Here is a 27,039-nt window from a genome sequence, read left to right as displayed (position 1 = left end):
ATATGTGATGCACAATCGATATCTTGACATGATTTTTTTTTTACCATAAAAAAAAATAGAGCAGGAGGCCAAAACCATCTGGAAAGTTTTAATCTCACTGTCACTGTTCTACCAAACAGTTTGGGATTGTGACGGCTGTAGAAAATAAATGCAAGGAATAGTCCTGACTCATGACAATATACGTGTGTGTGTGTGTGTGTGTGTGTGTGTGTGCGTAAGGAGAGGGCAGCTAGTGGGGTTCTAGAATGTCGATCTGTGTGCATGCGACGCATCAAAAGCAGGGGTGGGCAACTTTGCTCCTTGCAAAAAAGTCCTCCCAGGGCCAAAACAAAAATAAAACGTACATACTGTTTTGACGAGTGCATCAAATGCTGCGGCCCGCGGGCCACGGGTTGCCCACCCCTGCATGCGGGGGGGAAAAAGGAGATGCCAGACAACAAACACACACAATCGGTGTTTGGCTGACTGGAGTGTCAGACGAGTACTAATAAAATAATACTGCTAAATATTCCTCTGAACGGTCACTCTGTGAGCAAATCTTTTTTTTTTTTTTTTTTTTACACTTTGGGAGAGACACGTAAAAGACATTCACCCAGGCAGGTAAAAGGTACAATAAAAAAATAAATTATTACCTCAATCAACCCCCACAAATAAAACATTTCCCCTCTCTCGCACTCTCTCTCTTTTTCTGCCATCAAGCACTTGTATGGCCTCAAATGCTCACATCCGATTGGTCCTGCCGACGAGTGCGCGGTGACGTCACGGGACCGGGAAGTGACAAATGACATCTTTTGGGCTGTCAAATGAGGACACAGGAAACGTGAACTGCTGCACTGGGAATAAAAATGACATCCGCCAGTCGGGAAAACACGACACGAGTGCGAATACGCGGGATGGAAACGGCGACCCGAAAAAGGGAATCATGCGCATGATGTTTGTCAATGACACAAACTTGGGACATCCTTGAAATGAGCGCAAAACGTCGACTTCTTGAGTGCACCTGTGCATTGTCGTCTCTAGGGGGCGATGTAAAGCTGAGGAAAAAGCAAGACAGGAAAAAAAAAAAGGCTATTGCTTTTAAAGACGCTGCCTGCGATGTTTCGAGGCGGCGACAACAAAAGATTCAACATCGTATCTGCCTGTGGCTTTCACACGAAACACAGCTAAGTTGAGCTATCACCACGAAACATTTGTGGGTTGCCTTGGTCGCCCTATTCTGTGGCTGTACTGCCACCATCCAATCGGGTCCATGTGAAAGCTCCCGCAAAATGGCCGCCATTCAAAATTCTAAAACCCGTACGCCAATGGTTCGATGACATCATCCCCAGCAGGAACGCGAGTGTCGGGTGTAAAAGTTCACACACGCATCGTTTGCTCTCACATAGCTGCCGTTTCAACTTCTGGTACGAACGACCGTGAAAGACGGGAAATTGCCAAGTTGTATTTTTTCACACAGAAATGGCCGAACGCCAACAGGAGATTTCAACGGGGCCTCTCACACATGGACGAGTGCCGGGAACTATTCATCGGCTGTTAAACTTTAGTTTCACTTCCTTCCCGTTTACGCGCATCTGCGGACATTTGCCGGGCTGGTACCGCTTTAAGCAAAAATGTGCAGAAATGTCCGGCTTCTTTCGTGGTGACGCGCCGAAAAATTGTCACATCGGAGCCGTAACGGGAGATCCGGAAGATAAACGGGATCTGGCCCGTGAGTGAATCCCGTGTGAAACTTCGCATCACGACTTTCCCTTTTGCACAAGTGCCTCTGATGTTTTCTCTAAAAAGGGCGGAACATTCCCAACCGTTTTTTTTTTTTTTTTTTTTGTAATACAGAATAGCATCCACTGTCCCGCCATCCGGTTGTTTTGCTTCAGTCCAAGTGTTGCTGTGGCGCCGCCGAAAAGGGAGGGAACGCGTGGGCCAATACGTCAACTTCCATATTTACACCGGAGTGTTCACTGATTGCTATCGGCCCGCAGACCCTCCAGGATTTGGATCAGGCTCTCCAGGCCCAGCACGTACCCTCGGTCGGGCCCGTCGTGGACCGCCGTGTCGCCACGGAAACCCTTGAAGGTGGAGTGGGCGAAGTCGATCATGCGAACGTCCACCAGGGGGGGCTGCTCCCGGGGCGAGGGGGCCGAAGGGGGTGGGGGGAGGGGGGTCAAGGTCGTAGGTCCAGGGCAGGACGAAGAGTCCGGACGGGACGGAGGGTCCTCGGCGCAGGGGGTGTCGCCGGCTGGAGGCGGCGGCGGCGGTGGCGCCAGGGGTCCCGGATTACCGCAGTGGGGCTCGTCGGGGGTATTCTGCCTGGCGACGAGCTGCCCGGAGTTGAAACCTGCGGGAGCTTCGGGCTTCTGCGAGTAAACGACAAACATTAGCGCCACAAAAATCTAAATCTAAAAATCCCGTCCTGCGCGGCCAACTGAACGATGAGTCACACGCGTGACATTTGCTGCAAACCAGTCACGTGTCTAATTAGTAGCGATGTAACGATATCCAAAGATCACGACACGATATCATCACGATACGATAACTATCACAATATTGAGGGGAGGTTGGCGATAATAAAAAAAGGTCACAATATCGTAAAAGGAAAAAAAAAATCTCATACTAAAAAACAAAAAACAATATTGTGCTTTTGTACGTAGCAGCAATGCACATAAACGATTCTAAGAACGCTTCATATCGAGGCACTTGCTTGCTAATGCACGATTTCTTCCACATATTGACTCGCTTCACAAGCATATTACGTTCCCCTTCATCTGACCAAAAGCGTGGATTTTAAAAATAGAAGGGCCAAAACATCCGTTTGGAAAATTCAATTGCGCTAAAAAAAAGTAGCCACCAGGGCGTGCTAGAACTGCACAAATGGAAATCAATATTCTTTTAATATCGTGACATGACGACAACGATATAGTGGCAGTTTTAATATCGCGATATCATGATATTGCTTGTTATCATTAATCCCTACTAATTAAAGGCATTATTTAGGGCTTTTCAAATATATAATAATAATAATAATAATAATAATATAATATAATATATATATAACGTTTCATGGGATCACGTAATGACCAGAAAGACGTTTTTTGGGTGTCTCGTAACCAGCTCCAAAAAAATCAATTCACAACAAAGTACAGAGAGTGACCCCTCATATGAAAGGTCACAGTGAGGGCTCGTCCAGTTGGTGGATATAAATGTCATTAAAAGCAAAAGTTCAACTAGTGGTTCGGAAAACGGATGGATTAAACGTCACGGCCCGGCACGCTTTCCCCCTCGAACCCCACCTCGTCGCGCGCGGCGCCTCACCTTCCCCTCGTAGATGATGAGCAGCGAGGACGAGTAGAAGCGGTAGGACGCCTGGCGCTCCAGCACCGCCTTGAGGCTGTGCAGATTGCGGAGGATGGGCTCAAAGAGGTCCCGCCTCAGGCCCCGCCCATTGTGCATGTACTGCTGCAGGGCCTGGCCGAAGCCCTCGGCCGACAGGCCGCGGCCGTAGTACTTGTTCCTGCAGAGGTAGTGGCCCGTGTTCAGCTGGTACACCTGCCGACAAACGGCCGCGTTGACACGTCGCGCTTGGGAGCGAAGGGCGAGACGGGAGAAAGCTTCGGTTCGGGTTCGAGTCGAGCGCTTACCTGCATGCCGCACAGTCGCACCCCCAGCGTGGCCGAGGTGCTCTGCTCGCACTTCTTCATCTGCCGGGCCGCCTTCTCCTCCGAGGCGTCGTCGCCGTGCTGCCGGGTGCCCATCTTCAGGTCCAGGATGCACGGGTACGAGAAGTGGTGGACCACGTTTTCCAGCAACAGGAACTCTGGGTGGGACGCCGGCCGTTAAGGAGCGACAACGGAGGCGGTCGCAGCTGCAACCTGTCACTTCCTCTCGGTGCACTCCATCACGTGTCATTAGTGCATGTAGCGGGTTTGTCTTGTGTGTGTGCGTGTGCGTGTGCGTGCGCGTGTCACCTGCAGACTGGCCTCTTTGAAGCTGGAGATCAAAACGCAACCGTATGACCTAAACAAGCTCTTTCGCTTCATCCCAGTCTCACGTACATTTACGTCCTGTGCCTGCTCAGTATTGTTGCAATATGTGAACATGGCCACGCCCATCTGTTTTGCATGAGACTCTCAAATTCAGTAGCAATTCCACAAAAACATTCAGAGAAGCTCCGTTCTCAAAGATGGCGTGGAAATGGCCAAACTGGTCCTGAAACGGTCGTGGCAAACCAAAATGGCCGTGTGTCGTTTGAGGCATGGCCTTTTTTGGGTGGGTCTCTCATGATTCATGACAGACACAAAAAAAAAAAAAAAGAACAAAGAAAGCAATTTCAAAAGGGGCCTTAGCCAAAAGGACCCTAAAATGGCTGCTCTAAATAAAAAAATGGCAGACCTTTCAAAGTTGAGACTTTTTTTGTGGGTTTCCTCATGACAGGCACGCATACCAAATATCAGTGCCAAGTGGGATTGGCCCCAGAAACCGGATTTTCAGAACTTTCTAGGTCCCGTTTGTCTTAGAAGGGCTTCATGAAAGTGAAGAATGAGTCTAAAATGGACACTTCTGTCTTTTGGGGCATGGTGTCTTGAGACTTTTTTGTGGGTCTAATCAAGATAGATGGGCCTACCAAATTTCATGTTGCTAGGTGAATTTTTTTTTTTAAATACTTCTAATAACCACCAGGGAAATGACAAAACGGACTAAAAATGAGAATGAGTCTAAAATGGACACTTCTGTCTTTTGGGGCATGGTGTCTTGAGACTTTTTTGTGGGTCTAATCAAGATAGATGGGCCTACCAAATTTCATGTTGCTAGGTGAATTTTTTTTTAAATACTTCTAATAACCACCAGGGAAATGACAAAACGGACTAAAAATGAGAATGAGTCTAAAATGGACACTTCTGTCTTTTGGGGCATGGTGTCTTGAGACTTTTTTGTGGGTCTAATCAAGATAGATGGGCCTACCAAATTTCATGTTGCTAGGTGAATTTTTTTTTTTAAATACTTCTAATAACCACCAGGGAAATGACAAAACGGACTAAAATGAGCCAACATGTTCAGGGTAGCAATGGAGCAACATTTTTAGGAAGACCGTGAAAATGGCCGAAACGACGAAAAAAATCAAATGAACAGCAAGATTTCTGTGAGGAGGATACTGAAGAGCTTGCGGTCCTTGGACTCGGAGCGCATGCGGCTGAGCTGCTGCTTGTGGCAGCGGAGGCTCCAGGGGTTGTGGCTGATCTTCTCCGAGCTCAGCCCGCTGTTCCAGTCCAGCATCTGGAAGGGCAGGTCCACCTGGATCTTGGACTCCGACCGGGGACTCTTCAGCTCGGCCGGGTTGCTGCCAAAGTGAAGAGAAACCAGGATGAAGTGCCAAGGCGGGGATTACTTTTGGAAAAATAATTAAGTTACAGTTACCTTGATGAAAATGTAATAGCAGTCTATTTCAATTACTTTGTTAAAGTAATGTAACAATAACATTTGATTACTTTGAGTCGTTTTTTTTTTTGTTAGAACAGAAGTATATTGTACATGTAATTAGTGCTGTCACTTTCGAATATTTTTAGAATCGATTACTCAATCAATGGATTCATTTTATTTTGCATTAAAGTGCATTACAAAAGCATTTTCCCCCCGATTACTGTTTATTAACCAGTGATTGGTGTTTATTTCATACTTTGCATTTGAATAGTGACAAAAAAAAAAAGGGAGATTGATGTTGCACTATGTTACCGGTTTTCCCAAGTAATATTATTATTTTGATATTTTTTGATTAAACACAGAAGATAATCAGTCTTCTTTCATGAAGGACTACAGAAATCAGTGAACAGGTTGATATGTTGAAATCAAGACGATCTGGACAATTGTAAATGAAAAAAATGGCTCCAAACGAATACTCGATTATTAAGATAGTTGTCGGATTAAATTCGATAATCGATTACTTGCCGATTAATTTTGACAGCTCTATACGTAATGCAATTGTCTTATCGTCTTAGATGCTTTCTGTATTTCCAACTCAGAAAAGTCTTGCGCGTCTGAATGGCCGTGAACATTTGCAGCTGACTGCTGTATATAATGTCACATGACACATGACAGCCAATCACAATTTGTGATTGGCTGTCATGTGACATGTGTCCAGAAGGCAAAAGCAATTCGACTAGAATTGCATTCATCCAAATTTCCAAACGCAACCGTTATGTAATATTTTCTCTCAGGAACAATAAGTCACATAAATATTGTAATTCGATTTTGTAATGGCATTACTCCCCAAACCTGTTGAGGACAACGGTTGTCCCAATATGACGCCATATTGAAAATAAAAAGACCAACTAAATGAGTCCCGGCAAAGCGTACTTATCCGCCGCGTCCTGCGCGTCCTGCGCGTCGCGGCGCTCCTCCCGGTGCTCGGAGGAGGAGGCGGAGCGGTGGAGGCTGCGGCGGGAGTGCTTCCGCCGCGGCTGCTCGCGCTCGGCCGGCTCGCGCTCCTCGTGCTCGCCGGCTCCCGCCTCGGCGTTGTGACTCTCGCCGTACGGGTAGGCCACCAGGTTGATGTAGCCGTCGGAGTCGCCCTCGAAGCACACCAGCACCACGCCTGGCGGGACAAAACGTTTCTTAACAGATGGATTCGGTCGGATGAGTCCTCACTCGTTGGGTTTCCAGCAGCCACACATTTGTATTCAAATTGACAAGAAATGTGAACATAAAACTGAATGGAAATGCTAGAAAAAAAAAGAAAAAAAAAACCACGTCGCACCTTCTGGCCGGATATGACGTCACACGCGTACGTTTGTAGTCCCAAAGCAATGTCGGACGATAAAGTAAGGTCATTTGGAATTAATTAACTCATTTGCTCCCAAAAAACGTATAAATATGTTCTATTTGAAATGTTTGAAGTGTCCCAAAGACGTATTTATAAGTTTTTTAAATATGTTTTTTTTTTTTATGCTCGAGCATACAGAAGGCTTTGATGCAGCCTCTCAAATGCAAAGAACGGTTGAATAAATGGTAGTTAACACACACACGGCCAGCAGGTGGCAGCAGAGCAAAAGAGATCAACAAGGGGCCATGTTGCAAAAACAGCTCATTACTCACATTTCTCAATAGATTTGTGAATAATGATGAAACTTAGCTATATTCTAATGCTAATTGGTGCAAAACGGAAACAGATACAAATATAGGTTTTTCTGATGAAAGAAGAGACTCTAATCTTTCTTTTGGTAGGTTCCATTTTTTCCCTTGCTTCACTTCAATGCACATTGTGCAGCTAGCTAGTTGTGGCGCGGGCACGTTGGCCACTTGGGGGCAGTATCACACAGACATATGGATATACAGTACATAGAGATGGTCATGCCTCAGTAAGCTGCAGTATAAGTTGCTCTTTGCAGAGGATAAATACTGTTGTTAGTTTGTCTCCAAGAGTTGCTTCAATATTATGTTCAACTTTGCATTACTTATGCTGCCACACTGATGCTATTTGTTAGTCCATTAATTGTGTTTTGCAAAAAAAGCTAAATAGACTTTACTAAGCAAAGCTATGTGGTGGCAGTAAATTTCAACAGAGTGGCAGTAAACTGCTTGAAACCTTAAAAAAAAAAAAAAAAAAACTATCTTCCAAAATGACGCACAATTATTGCAACGCCAGTCGAATAACATGACGTCAAGAGCTTTTACAGCCAGAGGCCGCCCCCAAATGAGGCGAATTGGGAAGCGGATTACAGACCATTAGACGCAATGTGTGTCATTTCATTAAATTGCTATTTTTATTTCCTGGTGTCTGCTAAGGTACGCTGGACTTCTTCAGCATCTGCACACAAACGCGCGATGATGTGGTTGAAGCGGCCGCCCGTCCGTTGCGATCACGTCAGACGTCTTCGGCGCGAAGACGGCCGGGGCTAAATATAGACACTTGAGGGACCGCTGTTGTCATGGCACCCATGGGACCCGCACAGCTGTGCGGGCAAGGTTAGTGGCCCCTTGTAGCCCCTTTCTCGCTGCTAGTGTAAAATAACACTTGCTAGTAAACAGTACCAACATGAAATATTAAAGTATAACAATCCTATTGAAATGAACGGAAAAGCCATTCATTTGTTTTCAGCATTCCCACAATAATTAAATGTGTCTCGATACGCAATAACCAAAACTCCACTAGAGGGCAGTATGGCTCTATAAACAGCTTCCTGTTCTTGCGTCAGCTTGACTTTTACTTTACAAACCAGACATCAAATGTCACTTCAAAGAAAAGCCAATTGGTTGCTTTCTTCTATAAAAAGCATCTTTGTGGCGTGAGCGCGTTTGACATGAAACACGATTGGCAGCGTGCAGGATCAGTTCGTGTGTGTCGGGCGACGATGTCCCAAAAAGCGGCCGGGTCAGCGGGTGCGCACCTTTGTACTCGGGGGTGAACTCCTTCATCTCCGGAGGCAGAGATTCATAGAAGCGCTGCTCCCTGCTGATCAGAGGCTTGCACACCGTGTGGTCGTCGTAGCGCATCATGCTGGTGTGACCTCCCACCTAAAAAAAACACACACACACACACAAAAAAACCCACACGTGCACATACATTACAAAACAAAAAACACAAAAAACGCGTGCATACATCACAAAAAACATTTCAGTTTTTCTCTGGCAGACTTCCTGGGTTGTGCTCGTCTTGGTCAAGAGAGAGCAATTAAATACACGCCGTACAAACGACGACGACGAGTTACACCAGTAAATGACTCAGTAAGTTGCAGTTTGAGTCGTTTTTCGCAGAGGATCAAGAACATATGCGCGTTGAGTATTGTCGTATTGTAGGGATAGACCGATATTCGGCATTTTGTCGAATAGCGGCATCGGCCATTTTGAATAATCATATGACTGATAACAGATCCATTAAAAAAAAAAAATAATTTTACATCAGGGAACTCATTGTTTAAATTTGGCCCTGCACCTTCAGTTTTTGTTTGAAATTAAAACTAAGATAAGTAAAATTTGAATACAGTACTGTAGAAAACCATAGGCAGTTATTTATTAAAGTTATCTAACTTTTGAAAACATGCTACTTCCCCTGAGAGATCCCTGAGCTTTCTGTTAGATTTTTAAAACAAAGATGTCTATTGACTAAGATTTTTTTTGAACGAACCCTAAAAGATGTTCAATAAAAGTTTGTATTTTTTTTACATTTGAAATCCCAACAAATGGAGCACGAGCACCCTTGAACCCAACCAAGCAATTTTGGCCGCCTTGCTTCCCGCTCACCTGGTGCATAAAAGGCTCCAGTGGAACGCCTCCTCCTCCTCGGGATGGAAGTGGTGCGCCGCCCCCTGGCCCCGCCCCCTGCAGCTTGCTGTCCATGCTGTTGGCGTGCGGGAGGCACATGACTCCTGGCGGACAAACCGCACCTCCACCTGTGGACGGTCGTGCGGGTTCGAAGTGGATCAGAAAGCAAACATTTTTAGCTAACACACGCTTGGTACCAGGTCCTTACCCGGCACATGGACTCTGGCGGGCAGCGACGGCGAGGGCGGGGCGCAGGGCACCACAGGCTGCTGGGAGCGCACGCCGGCCCCAGGGGGAGGCGGCGCCAGACCGAAAGAGCAGCTTGCGAGGCCGCCCGCTCAGCACAGGTGCCCCCGCTCAGGACTGCGCGGGGGTCAGCGCTCCCTGCCCAGACAGGAAATGACGCCAAGTTGGAAATGGTTTTTTTGTTTGGCGGGTTCAAAAAACGTGGGGAGGAGAGTAGAAAACAAAAAGGGGAAAAAGTGCATTGTGTGTCAATGACAACGCAGTTTGGCCAAACATGACGCAAACAAGTGGTTGCAGCCAAATGTGCTGATGAAGATGGAAAAAAAGACGACTCGTCATTCAAATAACTTCGATTTTATGGTCACTAATGAAAGGAAAATGACACTTTTAGGGTTATAACTTGAAACTCTAAAGTTGGAGCTGTTGACTTGTTGTACAAAATGTATGCCGATTTACAAACAATACAGAACCAGGCCAATAATAACCCCCCCCCCTTTTAAACCCTAACCCTGGCTTGAACTGCAAAAAAAAAAAAAAAAGAGAGGCAATTTTAAGATTATGGAATAAAAGTAGAGGCCATAAATTGTGCTCCCGTTTTCCGTATGAAGACGTCTCATAAAAAGCAAGACTTTCACATTAAAAGCTTCAAAGCTTTTGGGCTGCCGGGTTTTTCTTGTGATCACGCCGCTGATATGTGAGCCCAAAAGCCCGTTTGTGCTCCACTGCTTGATGCCGACAGCCAATCAGGCGGCTGCTAAAAACAAAAACGTCTCAACTGCTGCTGTCACGACGCTTTTTCTTCTCCCCCGGGTTGTGTCTTTTCTCAAGAAGGGAGGCCAAGTGAACCCAAAACTATTTTCAGCCTTTACGCGCGTGTCCAGGTGATGCGAATGGACCGAGCAGGCGACCAATCAGCTTAGGCGTGTGCCTGATAATGTGTGTCTATTTGGGATTTGAGTAAGCCGAGACCGAGCCGATTATCCATTGTCGTCGTTGCCTTCGTGTTGCGCAATCGACTTGTTAGCTTCTATTGCGAGTCATCTGAATGACACAAAACGGGACGGATCAATCCGCGCGATTGCTTTGAGGGGGGGGGGGGGGGGCTACGTCCGGGAAGATGGCTGCGGTCTGAGGAGTGCAGCTGGACTTACATCAGAGCCGCTCGGAGACACGTCAGCCGAAGAGCGCTCTTTTCCCGTCGCATCAGTCGGGACACATCGATGGATCTGGTTGGGAAATGAAACAAACGCGTTTATTTAGCCAGACTGACAAATGATCAGCATCTGCATTCGTGAGCTGATTTACACGTCATCTAATTATATTTGACCAACAGTTATTCATCTCTTTACCTTTTTAAATTATTTAATGAGACATTTCTATTTATTTGATGGCCTTCTACTTTGCTGCTGCGCGCTGAAAAGCACCAGGAACATTTATAAATCTTTTGGGATCAATGATGTAATCAAATGACACACATGATATACAATACTAAAACAAATATACATAAATTAGATAAATACTATTGTTTCACAATTCAATAAATCATTTTTCAATAGTATTATTGTATTAACAGTGTTTCACTTTTTGAAATTGTCTAAGTTTATAATAAAATGTAAATGCATGAAAAGCAGGGATATTCAAAACCACATTTTTTTCCAGACTAATACCAGCACGAGTATTCATGCGGCCGCGCCGTTTTCGCCGATATCTGTAGAACTTTTAAGTTTAAAACAAAGTTTAACATAATGACAAAAAAAATTGAAAGACTCAGATGATGACTCGCCAATGTGTCAAAGTGTCGTAGTATAGCGCCACCTACTGCTGAGGAGGACTGAATCAATGTTGGATTTTTTTTGCCTTATCAGTAGCTGGTATTAGCATTTTTTTTTTTTTAATTGGCTTTACATTTACTTTGTTGTTTAAACTCTTATATGATATCCATCTGTGGGGGCACAAAAAAATGCCACTTATTATATTTATGAATTTTGCCATGTTTTTCAAAACAACAAAACATTTTGAGCACGGCACGGCAATGCGACGCTCGTCGTCGTCGTCGTCATCCTCATCACATCCTGATGATGATGAAGTCTTGACGCAGCCTCATGTTATTGCTGCTGGCTACGGCGCATTATCAGGCTAAATATTCGGGAGATTTAAAAATAAAATAAAACGAACGGCCCGGGCTTATCCTGATGAAGCCTCCCGCGGGCCACAAAGATTACATTTGTCGTGAGAAATATTCCGGGAAAAACATTCATAAAATATTTACAACAATCATTATTTTTTAATCCTTTTTAATCGCTTAATAAATAAATAAAAATTACTTTTATGAAGTCAAAAATTAATAATAACACATTTTAACTAATATGTACTATGTTAAATTTCTAATACATTTTGCATTTTTGCTTACTAATTACAGTAATTATTTATTATAATCTTGATTTTAAATAATTTACTTTTTTATGTTATAAAAATGTAGAAAATTTAAACCTTTTAAAAAAATAATTTATTTTCAAAGTGTGACTGTATAGCTTAATGAGCAAATGTAAAAATGTTGATTTTTTTTGTTAATTATGTTTCAGAAATAATGATGAATAATAAACACATTTTATAGTTATTATTACAAATTTAATCATAGTATTTTAATTGACATGAATATCATAACTGTCCAATGAAAACGAACGGCCCGGGCTTATCCTGATGAAGCCTCCCGCGGGCCACAAAGACTAAACACCATTCCGAAATCACACCGACTCTGGGGGACGAATTGTAAAAAAATAATAAAAATAAATAAAAATAATATGTACACATCTGCTGCAAACGTCCCCTGACAAACCACAACAGCTGCGCACGCACATGCACATGCACGGCAATCAGCAACATTGTTGCAGACAGTCAAAACAGCCGTCTGTCATCTCAGAACAAAACTGAGTTACCATGGCAACCAAAATCAGCATTCAGCGAGCTTTTGGGGGGGTGGGGTCACTCCACTTTGGCGGCAACTGATTGACTGTTTAGGATGCCTACAAAAGTTGTAATATGACTATAAGAGGTGTAATTTACTACAAATAAAGTTGGAAAATAAAAATAATTTGTATCACTAGGATACTGTACTTTTCATGAGAAAATTAATGTAAATCACGTTGCAATTATCATCACCAAAAAAAGGTTTATTAGGCCATTTTTTTTTTTATAATTTTATGAAAATCTAATTGTAATATCACAAGGATAAAATTGGAATTGACAACAAAAGATAATTATTCGGCTGAATTTGACATTTAAGAGAATGAAGTAGTCACACTACAAGATTAAAAGCTGTAATATGATGGGAAAAAAATGCCTCCATTCCCGAGAATTACGTTGCAATATTATTAGGATAATGTTGTCATTTTGACAAGACAATAACTTGGCATTTTGTTCTCCCAAACAATAACATAATTCTCGTTCTGTCGGCTTTATTCTCACAGCTCAACTGCTTCCACATGGAGAGAAAAGCTTTCATAACAAGTGGCACCTTCAAGACGGTCATCCGGAAAATAAGAGTAGAGGTTCACATTCTAATCATGTTAAACCATTAAATGAGAGAGGATTGGCACAAGGTGAGGGAATGGGGGGAGGAGGGGCTGCGGGGGGGTTCGCCTTCCTGGCCATCATTAGCTCTTATTCCTCACTGCAGCCTCTGGATAACGTCCTGTCTTGTTTGAAAGCAGCCAGCAGGAACATTAACGTGAAGGACGCCTTTTCCTTTTCAGTGACCTGAATGAAGGCAGCGACGTTACACAGTCCACGTCTGGAGCGAGCCTGGCTGGCACGCAACGCATCCGGGAAAAAAACGTCTTGAAGGCGTCACGTCACGGAGGGGACAAAAAAAAGAAAAAAAAGAAATCAACTGCTCCTCCAAATTGTGATGACTCACCGTTTCTTGGAAGGTTGTCGACACATCCCGAAGAAGTGTAGACGGCTAATCGATTGTCAAATTAATCAACAACTATTTTGATCATCGATTAATCGTTTACGGCCGTTGTGACCGATTATCTTTGTGAGTAATAAAAATAAGACCATCTCGCATGTGATCATGCTTAATTATTGAACATTTGTTTTTGTTTAAAAATTACACAATACCAACAATAATCATTTAACAGTAATCAGGGGAAACAATATTTCAACATTATTTAATGCAAATATATTTTTTCATCTGCTTATTCTATGAATCAATGGAATAATTAATACAGTAATCAATTCTAAAAACGTTCAATGAATGCAATTTAATTTTAGTCCAAATTGAAGTCCCTTGTTCACAAAAAGCTGCTTTGGCAGAAAGTCTGAAAAGAAATTGCACTTAATCCTTTGATGCTGGCTGAAATGAGGTCCAGTGAGGACGACGGCGTGCACTCCCGGCAGGATGCGGGCGAGATATTTAGCGCGGCAACGGCTCGTACCCCCGCTGGGGCCCGCTCACAGCTGTGAAAACAGACGAGCAGCCCAAGCAGCACTTCCACTGCGATCTTGTTTTATTTGCCGAGGTTCGCCGAGTCGCACCAACTGTACGTGCGCCGGACACTTCATTAGGTACGCGCTCCTCCAAGGTTTGTATTTAAACTGACTTGAGAATTACAATCTATTACGGCACTATAGCAGATACAATTTTTCTCTTTGAAATTTCCCACTTGAAATGCCATTGTGTTCACCCCCCCCCCCCCAAAATGTTTTGGGTGGAATTTGTTTTTGTTTGAAATCAGTGTATTTCATATATATTTAAAAATAAATAAATAAATATATAAAAATAAATAAATAAATATATATATATATATTTATTCTTAAGTGGCCCACTTTTGTGGAATTTCCAAAAAAACCTGTGATAAGCGCTTCAAACAGCAAGTCCTCCATAACAAATAAAAATAATAACCTAGAATAAAACTGACCGCGCTGCTCTTCTCACAAAAAAAATTCCATTTACACTTTTAAAATTATTTATTAGGGCAAGTTTGGAATGCCATGGTATTTTGCTCATTTGGAATTCCACTGTGAATTTTCGGAGACATGTTAAAAAAAATAATGTAGTGTACTCTAATTTGTGGACTTTTCTGGACCAGATTTTCTATTTGGGTTGCTTCTTGGTCCCCAACCACCGCGAATAACGAGTGTTCCCTGCAGATGCACTTGTGTTCCGCCGTGCTGTCTCCGGCAAACTTCTCAACATCCTCCCCATAAAAGTCCCCATTTTGCTTCCCAAACTTGTCTTTGGAAACAAACCCCAGTCGTTCCCGTCCACCAGACGACACTTTCCTCGGGTTAGAACGTTAAATTAAACTTCGCTGTCAAGACCAGCCAAGCTTGTTGACCTTAGCCTGGCAACACGCTAGCTCGCTGGCTAATTAGCCAGCTAGCCATATCGGATGTGCTCCGGTTTTAAAAATTTTTTTACTGCCAAATTAATTAAAAAGGTGGCTGGCGTTCACTCCTTATAATCAACGCGGTGGTGGTTCAACTCTGCGTATCCGACGGGGCAGCCGGCGGGTGAGGTTATTTCGGTTTGGGTGTCCTGGTTTTAACGGAGCCCGCGGCGTGCTAATGCCAGGCTAGGTGGCTAACTGCTCAACCGGAGGAGGCGAACCGTTAACGTCAAACCGTTACGGTAACGTTCACATCATCCGGTTGAGCTGGCATGAGCGACAACAAGATGCAACTTACCCGACAACCGCCAAGTTGCTCGTCGGACTGGGGAAGAAGTGTCAGGATGTTGGCTCGCTCAAGCTCCGAGAACGATGCGGGAGGGATGAAAAACATCCAGCATCAGGCTAACGTCATGACAGCGAAGCTAAACGCAGAAAGACCGTTTGGCTTTTTACACTTGTTATGCATTGATGTGGGGATTTAGCGCCCCCTACAGCTCATGTAGGACGCCACATGTCGAAATGTTTTCTCGACGGCTTCTATTCATTTATTAATATAGCATTATTTTCCTAATACACTGGATTAGATCAGTTAGGCGTTTGAATATACACATTTAAAGTTTATTTTTACATTGGTTCGGAATCATTTCGCATTTGCAGTTCTTCTTCCGGGCTGTTTTACATATCGATGGATACCTTCGCGGACCTTGTTATAAAAAGCGGGTCTACTTAAGATGGTTTTTTTGTTCGCCCATTTTTTACGTAAGTATTATCCATTTAATTTACACAACTTACAAATCTGATATGGCTACTGGAGCAGCGTCATTTTATACATTATTTTTTGCGATGAGATGCGGTTACGCCATCAAAACGCATCGGATGTAAGAATTCCGAGTGATTTCCAAATGCAACATCGCATTAACGGCTATGCCTCTCGACGCAAAGTTGCGTAATTGGCTGTTGATTTGAACAGCTAAAGGCAAATCAGCCAATCAGCAAGCACGCTTCTGGTCGTTGTCAGCAACCAGCGTAAATCGTTTAGCAAACCAGGAAACACGGACAAGATCAACTAGAAGGCAAAAACAAACACCTTTTTTTGGGACTATGTTATTTGTGTATTCAAACGGAAAATACCGCTGATATTCTTTTTTGTTGTCAAATAACTTTCGTGGTAATAAATCGTATGTTGCCAACTTGCCATGTATCTCGGGTAAGTCTATTTTGAGATTAGCTAGCTCGGCTAGCATGTTAAATGCATGTCGCAGTAGTACGCGCACATGGACTTTAGTATTACTGCATAACAAAAATAAAGATGACATTTTAGGAGGGGGGGGGGGGAGTCATTTGTTGATATTGGCGTATTTTTTTGTGAACAGAGACGGATTGCTCTTTGAACTTCAAAATGGAAAACCCAAGTTGATTGTGCTCAACCACGGTAAGCAAGCATGCGTCCATCCTTCCCCCCCCCCCATCTGTGCTCTTTTTCTTGTGGAATAACATTCACATTTTAATCTTTGTCCACTACAGGAGCCGAGAGGAATCTTGTCAAGGTATGAACACCCATTCTGACGATAAAAATGACTAAACTAGTGCAATTAAAGCGATACAACAAGAGTTAGAAAAAAAGAGAACGAGAAAAGTAAATAGGTCAACACAAATGTTTACACACCTCACAGGCACTAGGGGGCGTGATGTTATGACCTTTGCTATGCTGTGATGTACAGATTTTTATACACAGTATCCAACGATGGAACACTAAAACTTCCCTAAAGTAAAACTTATCCCTTTTAGACAGCGAGGTCGTATTTGAAAAGCAACAGGAAACGGTTGATGCGCAATCTTTTTTTTTTCTGCAGAATTCCCTCAGGCCTCGCCCAACCTACGTCCTGAACTCCAAGCAGCCAACCTGTGCGGAGGATGCGTGTGCACCACGTCCAGCGAGGCAGCGCCTGGCGGGGCAACACCCGGGGGCTCCCAGGCGTGCCAAGGCACATCCGGCAGCGATTGCAGCCTCCTTTGGGTCAAGCGGGGCAGCGGACAGAGTGCGAGGCAGTCAGACGGTCTCCAAAACACGGGGGCGCCATACGGCGGCGGCCGCGGCTGAAACTGCGTCCAAGGTGAGTTTTCAGCTTTTGAACATTCTGCCTCGCAACAAAATGACATTTATGCGCATGCTTGTGTTGGAGGTGAAGCCAGAGCGCCGGAAAAGCAGCCGTCCCTCAGCCAACGGAACATCTGCGCAGTCTGAAAGGTGGGCTGAGACGTCCGCCGTAAAGTCGAGAGCAAAGGACTCCCTCGGGGACGACGAGCCGAGAGACGCGGCGGCGTGTTTGAGCGTCGAGCAGGTGCGGCGCATTCTCCGCGACGTCCAGACCTCAAGCCCCGACCAAAACATTGCAGAGGAACACGCCGTGTCCAGTCAGCATGGTGAGTGTTGGTCTGGTCGGTGCTGGATTTCACCTTCCTTGGTTTTCTTTGGTCCTTCCTCGGGTCTCCTGGTGTTCGGTTTAGGTGAACGGTGTGAGATTTTTTCTAATAGGTTTTCTGGTGAGCTAACAAATACACGCACGCACGCACGCACATACACGTACTCACCCACACACACACACAAAAAAAATAAAAATAAAAATAAAAGAGCAATGATGATGACATTTCCGAATGAACAATACTGAGCTCTTAAAAGAAAAAGAAAAAATTAAAAGCATGGTGAGTGTTGGCAATGTGACAAAAAAAAAACACACGCTGATGACACTTTGAGGAGCCATTTTGTTACTTGTGAAATTCCCTTTCAGTACATCACGCAGAAGAGGAAGAAGACGTAAGAGGAGAGACGGAGGAGGACAGACTAGGACGTGATGAAACGACAACGACGACAAATGGAATATCACCACTTAAAGACGACCGGTAACGTCTTTCTTTTTTTATTTTATTATCTTTTTGTCTTCGCTCTCACTATTTTAACATCGGAATTAATGTTACGTGAATCCGTAGCGAGATGGCTACAAATACTATCAAGGAACGATGTTGACGTGAGTTGAGGAGCTTCATTTAAGCAAACATAGTGCTTTGCCACCCTCTTGTGGCATCGATCGGCATTTTGGTAAGGCGGCGGGTGTCGAGTTATTTGCATGTTTTTGCTATTTGCGTCAAAGGCCGCTAATGGTGGGAGGACGCGACACTTTGAATTGCTGCCATCATAAAAGCTTTATTAATCATATAGATGGAATTTGTAGTCATATTTTAACATCCCTTTACTGTCATGTGCATATAAAAGTGGCGTTTTACATGTCGTACCTGACTGGCAGCATCACACGTGAATTCATTCACTGCCATAAATGAATTAAAAAAAATATATATATATATTAAAAATTTGTGGCAAGAGGCGATCATTTTTTTTAAAATTGTAATTAAATCGCATGACTTCAGTAGTTAACTCGCGATTGCTTACAAATTTCATATCTGTTCTAAATGTACACTAAAAAAAAATCTAGGTTTTTCAAAAGTGGAAAAAAATGTTAAACTAATAGAAATCGTTAAAATTAATTTTTGACGTTTATAGCAGTCAACAGCAGTGAATGAATTAAAAAAAAGAAAGAACATATGAAAAATTCGGGCCATCAGGCGATTAAAATTTTAATTGTAATTATTCGCATGACTTCAGTAGTTCACTCGCGATTGCTTAAAATTTCATATCTGTTCTAAATGTACACTAAAAAAATTCTAGGTTTTACAAAAGTGGAAAAAAATGTTAAACTAATAGAAATAGTTCAAATGAATTTTTGACATTTGTAGCAGTCAACAGCAGTGAATGAATTAAAAAAAAGAAAGAACATATGAAAAATTCGGGGCATCAGGCGATTAAAGTTTGAATTGTAATTAATCGCATGACTTCATTAGTTAACTCGCAATTGCTTACAAATTTCATATCTGTTCTAAATGTGCACTAAAAAAATTCTAGGTTTTACAAAAGTGGAAAAAAATGTTAAACTAATAGAAATAGTTCAAATGAATTTTTGACATTTGTAGCAGTCAACAGCAGTGAATGAATTAAAAAACGAAAAAACATGAAAAATTCGGGGCATCAGGCGATTAAAGTTTGAATTGTAATTAATTGCATGACTTCAGTAGTTAACTCGCAATTGCTTACAAATTTCATATCTGTTCTAAATGTACAATAAAAAATTCTAGGTTTTTCAAAAGTGGAAAAAAATGTTAAACTAATAGAAATAGTTCAAATTAATTTTTGACATTTATAGCAGTCAACAGCAGTGAATGAATTAAAAAACGAAAAAACATATGAAAATTTCGGGGCATCAGGCGATTAAAATTTTAATTGTAATTAATCGCATGACTTCAGTAGTTAACTCGCGATTGCTTACAAATTTCATATCTGTTCTAAATGTACAATAAAAAATACTAGGTTTTTCAAAAGTGGAAAAAAATGTTAAACTAATAGAAATAGTTCAAATTAATTTTTGACATTTATAGCAGTCAACAGCAGTGAATGAATTAAAAAACGAAAAAACATATGAAAATTTCGGGGCATCAGGCGATTAAAATTTTAATTGTAATTAATCGCATGACTTCAGTAGTTAACTCGCGATTGCTTACAAATTTCATATCTGTTCTAAATGTACAATAAAAAATACTAGGTTTTACAAAAGTGGGGAATAGAAATAGTTCAAATGAATTTTTGACGTTTATAGCCGTCATTTGAAGTGAATGAGTTAATAACTGAAGCAGAAAAAAGCAAACGTCCAAAACATACTTTTCATGTGGTGCTATTAATATCGCTAATAATAATAATAATAATGGCCATTAAAACGTTTATGAATAACGATGTTGTAGGTGCCCCGGAGGTCTGTTCGGCTGGCTGGAGCAGCGCGACGCAGACACCCGAGCATCCGTGGAAGCCAAGAAGGCCCAATGGAGGCAACAACTACGTAATCTGACGTCTTGATTTATCTATCGAGTTGTTCAATTCTATGCAAACATGTTTATTGTTGCGTTTGTGTGCCGTAGACGAGCAAGTGGCCCTGAAGCAGCAACAGCGGCAACGTTGCCCAACCTCGCACAGGCTACAGGTGAGCGGAATATGGCATCTTTTTTTTTTTAAATTTTTTTTTTATTATTATTATTATTTTATTTTTATTTATTTTTTTATTTTATTTTTTTTAGAGCTCAGTATTGTTCTTGGCATCTTCACGAAACATATCCAAGTACACCAGCTCTGCGTGTCCCGATACTTTTTGTTTGAATAGCGCGTGACTTCACCCGACATCGGGATCGTCTTCTCCTATCGAACGTTCCTGTTCTTGATTGTGTTTCTGTAGGCAGACGAGAAACCAGCGAGTGTGTGTTCCGTTCCGCCGGCGGCGGCGGCGGCCTGCCACAGAGAGCAGCCGGCGGCCATCAGATCCAGCCTCAGACTCGGGGTAAAAAGGAAAATAAAATAATAATAATAATAATAATAATAATAATGGGGTTGTTAGGCAATTCATTTGTTTTCATTGTTATTAATCGCACGACTTCAGTAGGTAACTTGCGATTAATCACAAATTTTATTTCTGTACAATAAAATATACAGTATTTTTTTTAAGTTTTAATATTCTTGTTAACATAAAAGTGGAAAAATGTTAAACTAATAGAAATAGGGCTGTCATTTCATCATAATAATTTATAACATTGAATTCAAAAGATGCACTGCGCTGTAAAAAAACGAGTGTGATATTGATTTTTGTTGGTCAATTTTCTGCCACTAGATGGCATCATTGCATTAGTAAGACGTTGGTTAACAGCTCAGTGCATTTTACTTTTCATATTAAGAGCGATCTCACCTTTAACATGAAGTAACGTTTGAAACTCTGCACATTTTTTAAAATTGCAAAATACAACTTGACCACAAATATATGCCTTATTATTAAATGTATTCCTGCTCAATTTTGACGTGGGCGTGTCTGCTGCGCTGCGACTGGAACTCCCCCAGTGCAGGCTTTCCAACTAAGGGGGCGGCCATTAATTGTGCGTTTCAAAGAACTTCAAATGAAGTCAAAATGAACACACTCACTTTGACAGCCCTGAATAATAAAATACAATCACTATCTCGCCCGCAAGTTTGCCTTCTGAGATAAGAACCTGAATAATTTGTGTTTTGTAGGCGGTGACTCCCGTGGAAGAGGCTTTGGCGTGGGAGCGGCGAGAGCAGCAGAGGCGGCTGTGGCTGCAAGATCTGGACCGCCAGAAGGAGGAGACGAGCCAGCGGCGGAAGCAAGAGAAGATGCTGCTCAGCCAGGTGCGAAAACACAGGGATGTGATTTTTCCGCTAATTGGCGGAATTCCGCTTTTTTTTTTATCTCCAAAAATAAAATGTTACAATTTTTTAAGCGGTAAAAAAAATCCGATTTCGTCTCTCGACCTGCGTTCCATTTTAGTGTTTCCGTAACTGAAATGAAACGGATCTTGCGATTGGCTGAAGTCTCCGTGTTGACCAATAAACGCGCTTGTTATAAAGGCGTAGGCGTATGCCGTTGTTCATTTCTCAGACGTTTTTTGCCGGCTGTTTAAAAGAAAGATGTCCGTGATCGAACGCAAAGATGCTCCGCGAGTTAAGGAAATTGACAAGATCGTAAAAAACAAGTTTCGATGGGACCGCTTAGAGAAGGATATATCTACAAATGTCGGAAAGAAGACTGTGACGAATTTGTTCAGTGACTTTATTCGGAAGATCGATCGTGCCGGGAAAGCGCTTTTTGCATTTGGTGCCGTGACACCGTTGACGAAGGTGCGAGAGGTTTCAAAGCTCTCGAAAGTCACGCAAAGAGCAAAAAAACACGTGAAAGAACTCCAGTCAAGAACAACAAATGATTCCATCGCTGGAAGTTTCGGTGCCCGAACGAAAACTCCAAAACTTTACGGCCTCCGTCCCTTATTGACATCACAATCGGAAGCGGTAATCGAGAGACGTGAACCTGCGCCAGTTGCTGACAGAGTCGTGAATTTTGAGGTCGGTGGTAAACGTTTCAAATGAATCGAAATCAAATTTTCGAAAATATTATAACGTAATAAAAATGGCCATAAATATTTAACATGGTTAATCATTGACACAAACGCAAATGAATGCTGCATGTTTGCACTTTTCAGCTTTCAATATGTTGACTGTCTTGATGTTTGCACTTACAAAGATGATCTTAGTCAATATTGTGTTTTTATGATGAGGTATTTTATGTTTTTGTTATGCATTATGTATTAAATTAATTGATTTATTGCATGGTAAATATATATGATGATATTCTCAGTGATAGTTTTTAAAAGCAAAGGCAGTCCAATGTTTTTGAATGTGACTGATTTTGAGTCGACTAAAACTGCAATTTTATATGGGATAGTTCGATATACATTGAAAATTTATGCTGTTGTTTTGTCTGTTTCTTTGTCATCCGAGTGCATTGAAAGTACTTAAAAACACGGAAAACCCATGAGCTCTGGACCGAGCTGAGTGCCCGCGGCCCCCAGACCCCCCCCCGGCTAAAATTTTCAGATCATTTCACTTTGGTCAAATCACATCCCTGAAAACAACACGAAACGCCGTACGGCGAGCTTAATGCTAACACAAATGGAAAAAGTGATCTGAATCGCGCCGGTCCTTACCGTTCTTCGTGCCCGCCCCGCCGGCTGCGCAGAAGGAAGATCACGAGCTGTGGGCCGCACACTTTGACTCGCTGCAGCGCAAACCTCCTGCGGTGACGCCGGCCCCGCCTGCGGGGCCCTCTCTAGCGCCCTCTGGCGACTGGGAGGCGTCGTCCAGCTTGTCCCTGGCGTGGGACGCCTCCAGCAGCTGCGGAGCAGAGAGCGCGGGCCGAGCCAGCGTGGACGCCGGCGCCGGCACCGGCACCGGCAGCGGCAGCAGATGCCCCGCCAGGAGCAGGTACGGCGTCGGGAACTTTATCCTCCTCGCGTGCATTTATTCGATCCATTTTTCGGAGTTTGCAATTGCGTAATTGCTTGAAAACCGACAGGATCATCAAACACCAAACAGTGAAACGTGAACTTCTTTTGCAGCTATCTCCGGAGCATGACCGCTCTGCTGGACCCGGTCCAGATGGAGGAGCGCCAGAGGAGGAGGCTCAAGCAGCTGGAGCAGCAGGTGAGCTTCATTCAGCCTCCATGTTTTGATCGTTGCCGGTCCCGCTCGTCTTCTTCAAGGCTCGCTCTTCCTCCGTCCAGAGAGACATCCAAGCGCAGGTGGAAGAGCGCCGGCAGCGGCGGCAGGAGGAGGAGGAGGCCAGGAGGAGGAAGGGGGAGGAAGAGGAGGAGGAGGAGAGGAGAGTCACGCTGGAGAGGGAGCTGCTGCGCGGGAGGTGCCAGGAGGACGGCCGCGAGCGTCGCGAGGAACGCAAGGTCGGCAAAAAATAATAAGAATGCGACATCGCGGTGTAAAAATAGTCGCGCAAATGGAGGTGCATGCGAGATCTCGCGGCGCATTAGGCTTTTGAAATGAGGTTAGGGTTTTAAATTTGGGCCAGGGGTCAGAGTTTAAATATATATGGCTCGGGTTTTAAGGTAGGGTTTCAAACTATGGTTAGGATTTTAAACTAGGGTTTCAAAGTCAGGTTAGGGTTTCAAACTAGGGTCAAGGTAGGGTTTAAATTTAGGGCTCGGGTTTTAAGGTAGTGTTTCAAACTGGTTCGATTTTCAAATTGGGATTTCAAACTATGGTTAGGATTTCAAATTTGTGTTTCATTCAACGTAGCGTTTCAAACTCGGGTCTGGGTGTCAAGGTGGCTTTTTTAAATTCGGGGTGGGGTTTCAAGGTTGGTTTAAAACCAGGGTTAGGATTTTAAATGGGAGTTTCCAACTAGTGTTAGGCTTTCAAACTAGGGTCAGAGTGTCAAGATAGGGTTTAAATTTAGGGCTCGGGTTCTAAGGTAGTGTTTCAAACTATGGTCAGAGTGTCAAGATAGGGTTTATATTTAGGGCTCGGGTTCTAAGGTAGTGTTTCAAACTATGGTCAGAGTGTCAAGATAGGGTTTAAATTTAGGGCTCGGGTTCTAAGGTAGTGTTTCAAACTATGGTCAGAGTGTCAAGATAGGGTTTAAATTTAGGGCTCGGGTTCTAAGGTAGTGTTTCAAACTATGGTCAGAGTGTCAAGATAGGGTTTAAATTTAGGGCTCGGGTTCTAAGGTAGTGTTTCAAACTATGGTCAGAGTGTCAAGATAGGGTTTAAATTTAGGGCTCGGGTTCTAAGGTAGTGTTTCAAACTATGGTCAGAGTGTCAAGATAGGGTTTAAATTTAGGGCTCGGGTTCTAAGGTAGTGTTTCAAACTATGGTCAGAGTGTCAAGATAGGGTTTAAATTTAGGGCTCGGGTTCTAAGGTAGTGTTTCAAACTATGGTCAGAGTGTCAAGATAGGGTTTAAATTTAGGGCTCGGGTTCTAAGGTAGTGTTTCAAACTATGGTTAGGTTTTCAAATTTGTGTTTCATTCAACGTAGAGTTTTAAAATAGGGTTAGGGTTTAAAATTTGAGTTTCCAACTAGATTAGGGTTTAAAATGAATTTCATTGTAAGGTCAACACAACCGCACAAATGGTGTGTGTGTGTGTGTGCGTGTGTGTGCGTGTAGGTGGAGCAACCAAAGCAACAGGACGCCGATGATGCTGCTGCTGGAGGAGTGAAGGAATCAGTAGACGAGCGTGGTGAGTCGAGGAACGCGACAACTGTGACATGCACAAACAAACACGCGTGAGCCATTCGCAGCTGTCAATCAAACTCTGCTTATCGACAAAAATGTGTGTGCGTTGCGCAGTGTCGCGTTCAGCTCGGACAGTGGCGAAGAGAGACGCGGCTGTGCAAACAGGTACAAGACGACAAAAATGCGTCAAGCGCGCGTGTGCTCACCCAATCGTGTGTGTTTGCGTGTAGAAGTAGCTCCTCCCCCTCCTCCTCCTCCTCCTCCTCCTGTCGGGGCGGCGCGCCTTCCAACGGCTTCCAACAGCAAGAACAAAGCAGGCAAAGAGAATGCGTGTGCGCGCGCAGGAGGCAAAGGAGGCGGGGCCTACGAAGCCTTCGCCAGGACGGAGACGAGGACGGAGAAGAAGAGGCCCGAGTGGAACACGCAAAGGTGCGAAAAAGCAACACCTGAGTGGAACACAACTCATTCAGTGGCAGCCATTTTCTCTCATCGCAACCTGTTGAGTGGCAGCCATTTTAGAGAAATGGAACCATTTTCCTCCCAAAAATTATACCTGTTTACTTTCTTTAGTGTCTGTTTCGTTCTTCAATTAAAATATGTTAGACCTAAAAATATGTTTTAACAAACATAAAAATAAAATACCTTCACTGTACTTGAATAAGTTCAGTCATTCGTTCAGCTGTGCCCTTCAACTCCTCCTTTTTTGTAGCGTGTTTTTTTTAGGGCCGATACTGAATACCGATTATTAGTAGTTAAGGAGGCCGATAAATGATATTTGAAGCAAATATTCATTTTCTAAAAGGAAAAATATTGGCATCTAAATTTGAAATAATAAAATAAAATAAAAATAAGAATATGTTTACTGAACAACTTTTAGGGTTTGTTAAATATTGGGAGTTTAAAAAAAATCTTAGTCAATAGACATCTTTGTTTTAAAAATCTAACAAAAAGTTCAGGGATCTCTCAGGGGAAGTAGCATGTTTTCAAAAGTTAAATAAAAACGTAAGTAAATAACTCTTTTCTAAATGAAGTTTTGCAAAATTAAAAAATATCTCAAGTACTGTATTCAAATTTTACTTATCTTAGTTTTAATTTCAAACATAAACAGAAGGTGCAGCGCCAGCAGCATCTTTGGAAATTTAAATAATGAGTTACCTGAAGTTAACACTTTCTTCCCCAAATGGATCTATGATCAGGCAAATGATTATTTAAAATGGCCGATGCCGATATTTGTCAAAATGCTAAAAATCGGTCCATCCCTACTTTTTTGTCTCATCCAGGCCAAGCCGGCGCTTCGTTCCCGCGTCGGAGCGCTACCCAGCCGCGCAGCAAAGGAGCAGACGAGAGAGCCGACTCAAGAGGCAGGAGGAGGTCCTCGGCCCCCCCGCAAACCCACAGGGGCCGCGCGCGGACACGAGTCGGCCCCCGAGCCACCAAGTGAGCGCGACTGACGTGATAACGCGATAACGCTGACATGATGGCGACGTCATTCATTTCATCTTTCTGCCCGCAGGGGGATTCTAACCGTGTGAGTGTTTGTGGTAAAAGGTGAGGCACGCCTGACGTCAACACACCCAACGTAACTTTTGAGTGAATCCAGCGAGCGCTTGAACAGCCAGTTTGTCCTCCGCCTCTAGGGGGCGCTCTCCCCCTGTCACACAAAGCTCCCTCCAGTTCATCCCGTACGTCCGTACCGATGACGTCGTCCACCTGGACTCGGCAGAGACAACAAACGAGCCCGCTCCTCACGCACGCACAGGTACACACACACACACACACACACACACACACACACACACACACACACACACACACGCACACACTTAGTGTACTTGTCGTCACACACACGCACACACTTAGTGTACTTGTCGTGCGTTACCGGCAAGTCTTCTTTATCATCAGCAGCTCCGAGCTGTGCGCCTCCTCCTAACGCCTCCTCCCCTGCGGACATCCTCGTTCAGCCTGGCAAACAGCGACAGCAGGAGATCCTCAGGGGCCTGGCGCACCTGCGACAGGTGTCACACACACACGCACGCACAACTACACAAAGCGAGTCAAGACAACTTTACAAGCCGACTGTGTGTGTCTTCTTGTGTGCAGGCTTTGCTTGAGAAGAGGCGGCAGGTGGACGATGACATGCGACGTCACGGCGACGACGGCGGCTTGTCGCCGTGACACGCTGACGTGTTGTAACAATCCGCAGTGTGGCGCCGCACCACAGGGTGGCGCCTCCTCGCGTTTGTTGGGCATATGCAGCACTTTTTTCGTTTTGGCCATCAATGTTTACGCGGCGGACGCGTTGGATTCACGTGGCGCCGAGAAGCTCACCGTTTTGTTTTTTTGTTCCTTTTAATAAAGTGAGCTTATGGATTTCCAGTACGGTTGTTGGTCTCCCGTTTTTTGCCGATCAGCCAGCGCGCGTGACAATGTTCACCGTTGTGATAACGCAGCCGATAAATGACTTCT

The 27,039-nt window shown here is 43.6% G+C and overlaps 2 protein-coding genes across 3 annotated transcripts; one reads left to right on the top strand and one right to left on the bottom strand.

Annotated features, from left to right (window-relative positions):
- Positions 1–74: 74 nt before the first annotated feature.
- ip6k1 (inositol hexakisphosphate kinase 1) lies at positions 75–15,697 on the bottom strand. The gene is made up of 10 exons (XM_086088020.1): positions 15,187–15,697; positions 10,647–10,721; positions 9,458–9,633; positions 9,229–9,377; positions 8,376–8,502; positions 6,346–6,583; positions 5,148–5,332; positions 3,636–3,811; positions 3,310–3,543; positions 75–2,354 (listed from the first exon to the last, which is right to left on the bottom strand). The coding sequence occupies exons 4-10, from the start codon at positions 9,346–9,348 to the stop codon at positions 1,956–1,958; spliced, it is 1,479 nt and encodes a 492-aa protein (XP_085944146.1). The 5' UTR covers positions 9,349–9,377; positions 9,458–9,633; positions 10,647–10,721; positions 15,187–15,697; the 3' UTR covers positions 75–1,955.
- On the top strand, positions 15,128–26,949 carry ccdc66 (coiled-coil domain containing 66). 2 transcript variants are annotated; one of them, XM_086088014.1, is made up of 21 exons: positions 15,128–16,098; positions 16,265–16,323; positions 16,416–16,438; positions 16,745–17,005; positions 17,075–17,315; positions 17,681–17,792; positions 19,737–19,831; positions 19,911–19,972; positions 20,222–20,323; positions 21,046–21,180; positions 22,565–22,809; positions 22,944–23,028; positions 23,109–23,282; positions 24,505–24,577; positions 24,688–24,738; positions 24,804–25,002; positions 25,854–26,010; positions 26,087–26,121; positions 26,211–26,332; positions 26,479–26,588; positions 26,674–26,949. In XM_086088014.1, the coding sequence occupies exons 1-21, from the start codon at positions 16,088–16,090 to the stop codon at positions 26,746–26,748; spliced, it is 2,427 nt and encodes an 808-aa protein (XP_085944140.1). In that variant the 5' UTR covers positions 15,128–16,087; the 3' UTR covers positions 26,749–26,949. The 2 variants fall into 2 exon arrangements, with proteins under 2 accessions (XP_085944140.1, XP_085944139.1); XM_086088013.1 differs by having other exon boundaries at positions 26,476–26,588.
- The last annotated feature ends 90 nt before the right edge of the window (positions 26,950–27,039 follow it).

This window comes from Leptonotus elevatus, chromosome 10 (genome assembly GCF_054856555.1).
Source record: "Leptonotus elevatus isolate MCC_2025b chromosome 10, RoL_Lele_1.0, whole genome shotgun sequence".
Classification (NCBI taxonomy): Eukaryota; Metazoa; Chordata; class Actinopteri; order Syngnathiformes; family Syngnathidae; genus Leptonotus; species Leptonotus elevatus.
Note: the sequence above shows the minus strand (reverse complement) of the source record. Positions and strands in the feature narration are given on the sequence as shown.

Bases quoted from the DNA above. Each gene is read 5' to 3' on its own strand.
- ccdc66 (XM_086088013.1), top strand. The intron at 23,283-24,504 runs GTCGGCAAAAAA...GTGTGCGTGTAG, and splicing joins AGCGTCGCGAGGAACGCAAG to GTGGAGCAACCAAAGCAACA. The intron at 26,589-26,673 runs GTGTCACACACA...TCTTGTGTGCAG, and splicing joins GCCTGGCGCACCTGCGACAG to GCTTTGCTTGAGAAGAGGCG.
- ip6k1 (XM_086088020.1), bottom strand. From the start codon at position 9,348: ATGTGCCTCCCGCACGCCAACAGCATGGACAGCAAGCTGCAGGGGGCG. The intron at 3,812-5,147 runs GTATCCTCCTCA...CGTCCCACCCAG, and splicing joins CAAGGACCGCAAGCTCTTCA to AGTTCCTGTTGCTGGAAAAC. The intron at 3,544-3,635 runs GTAAGCGCTCGA...GTTTGTCGGCAG, and splicing joins TGCGACTGTGCGGCATGCAG to GTGTACCAGCTGAACACGGG.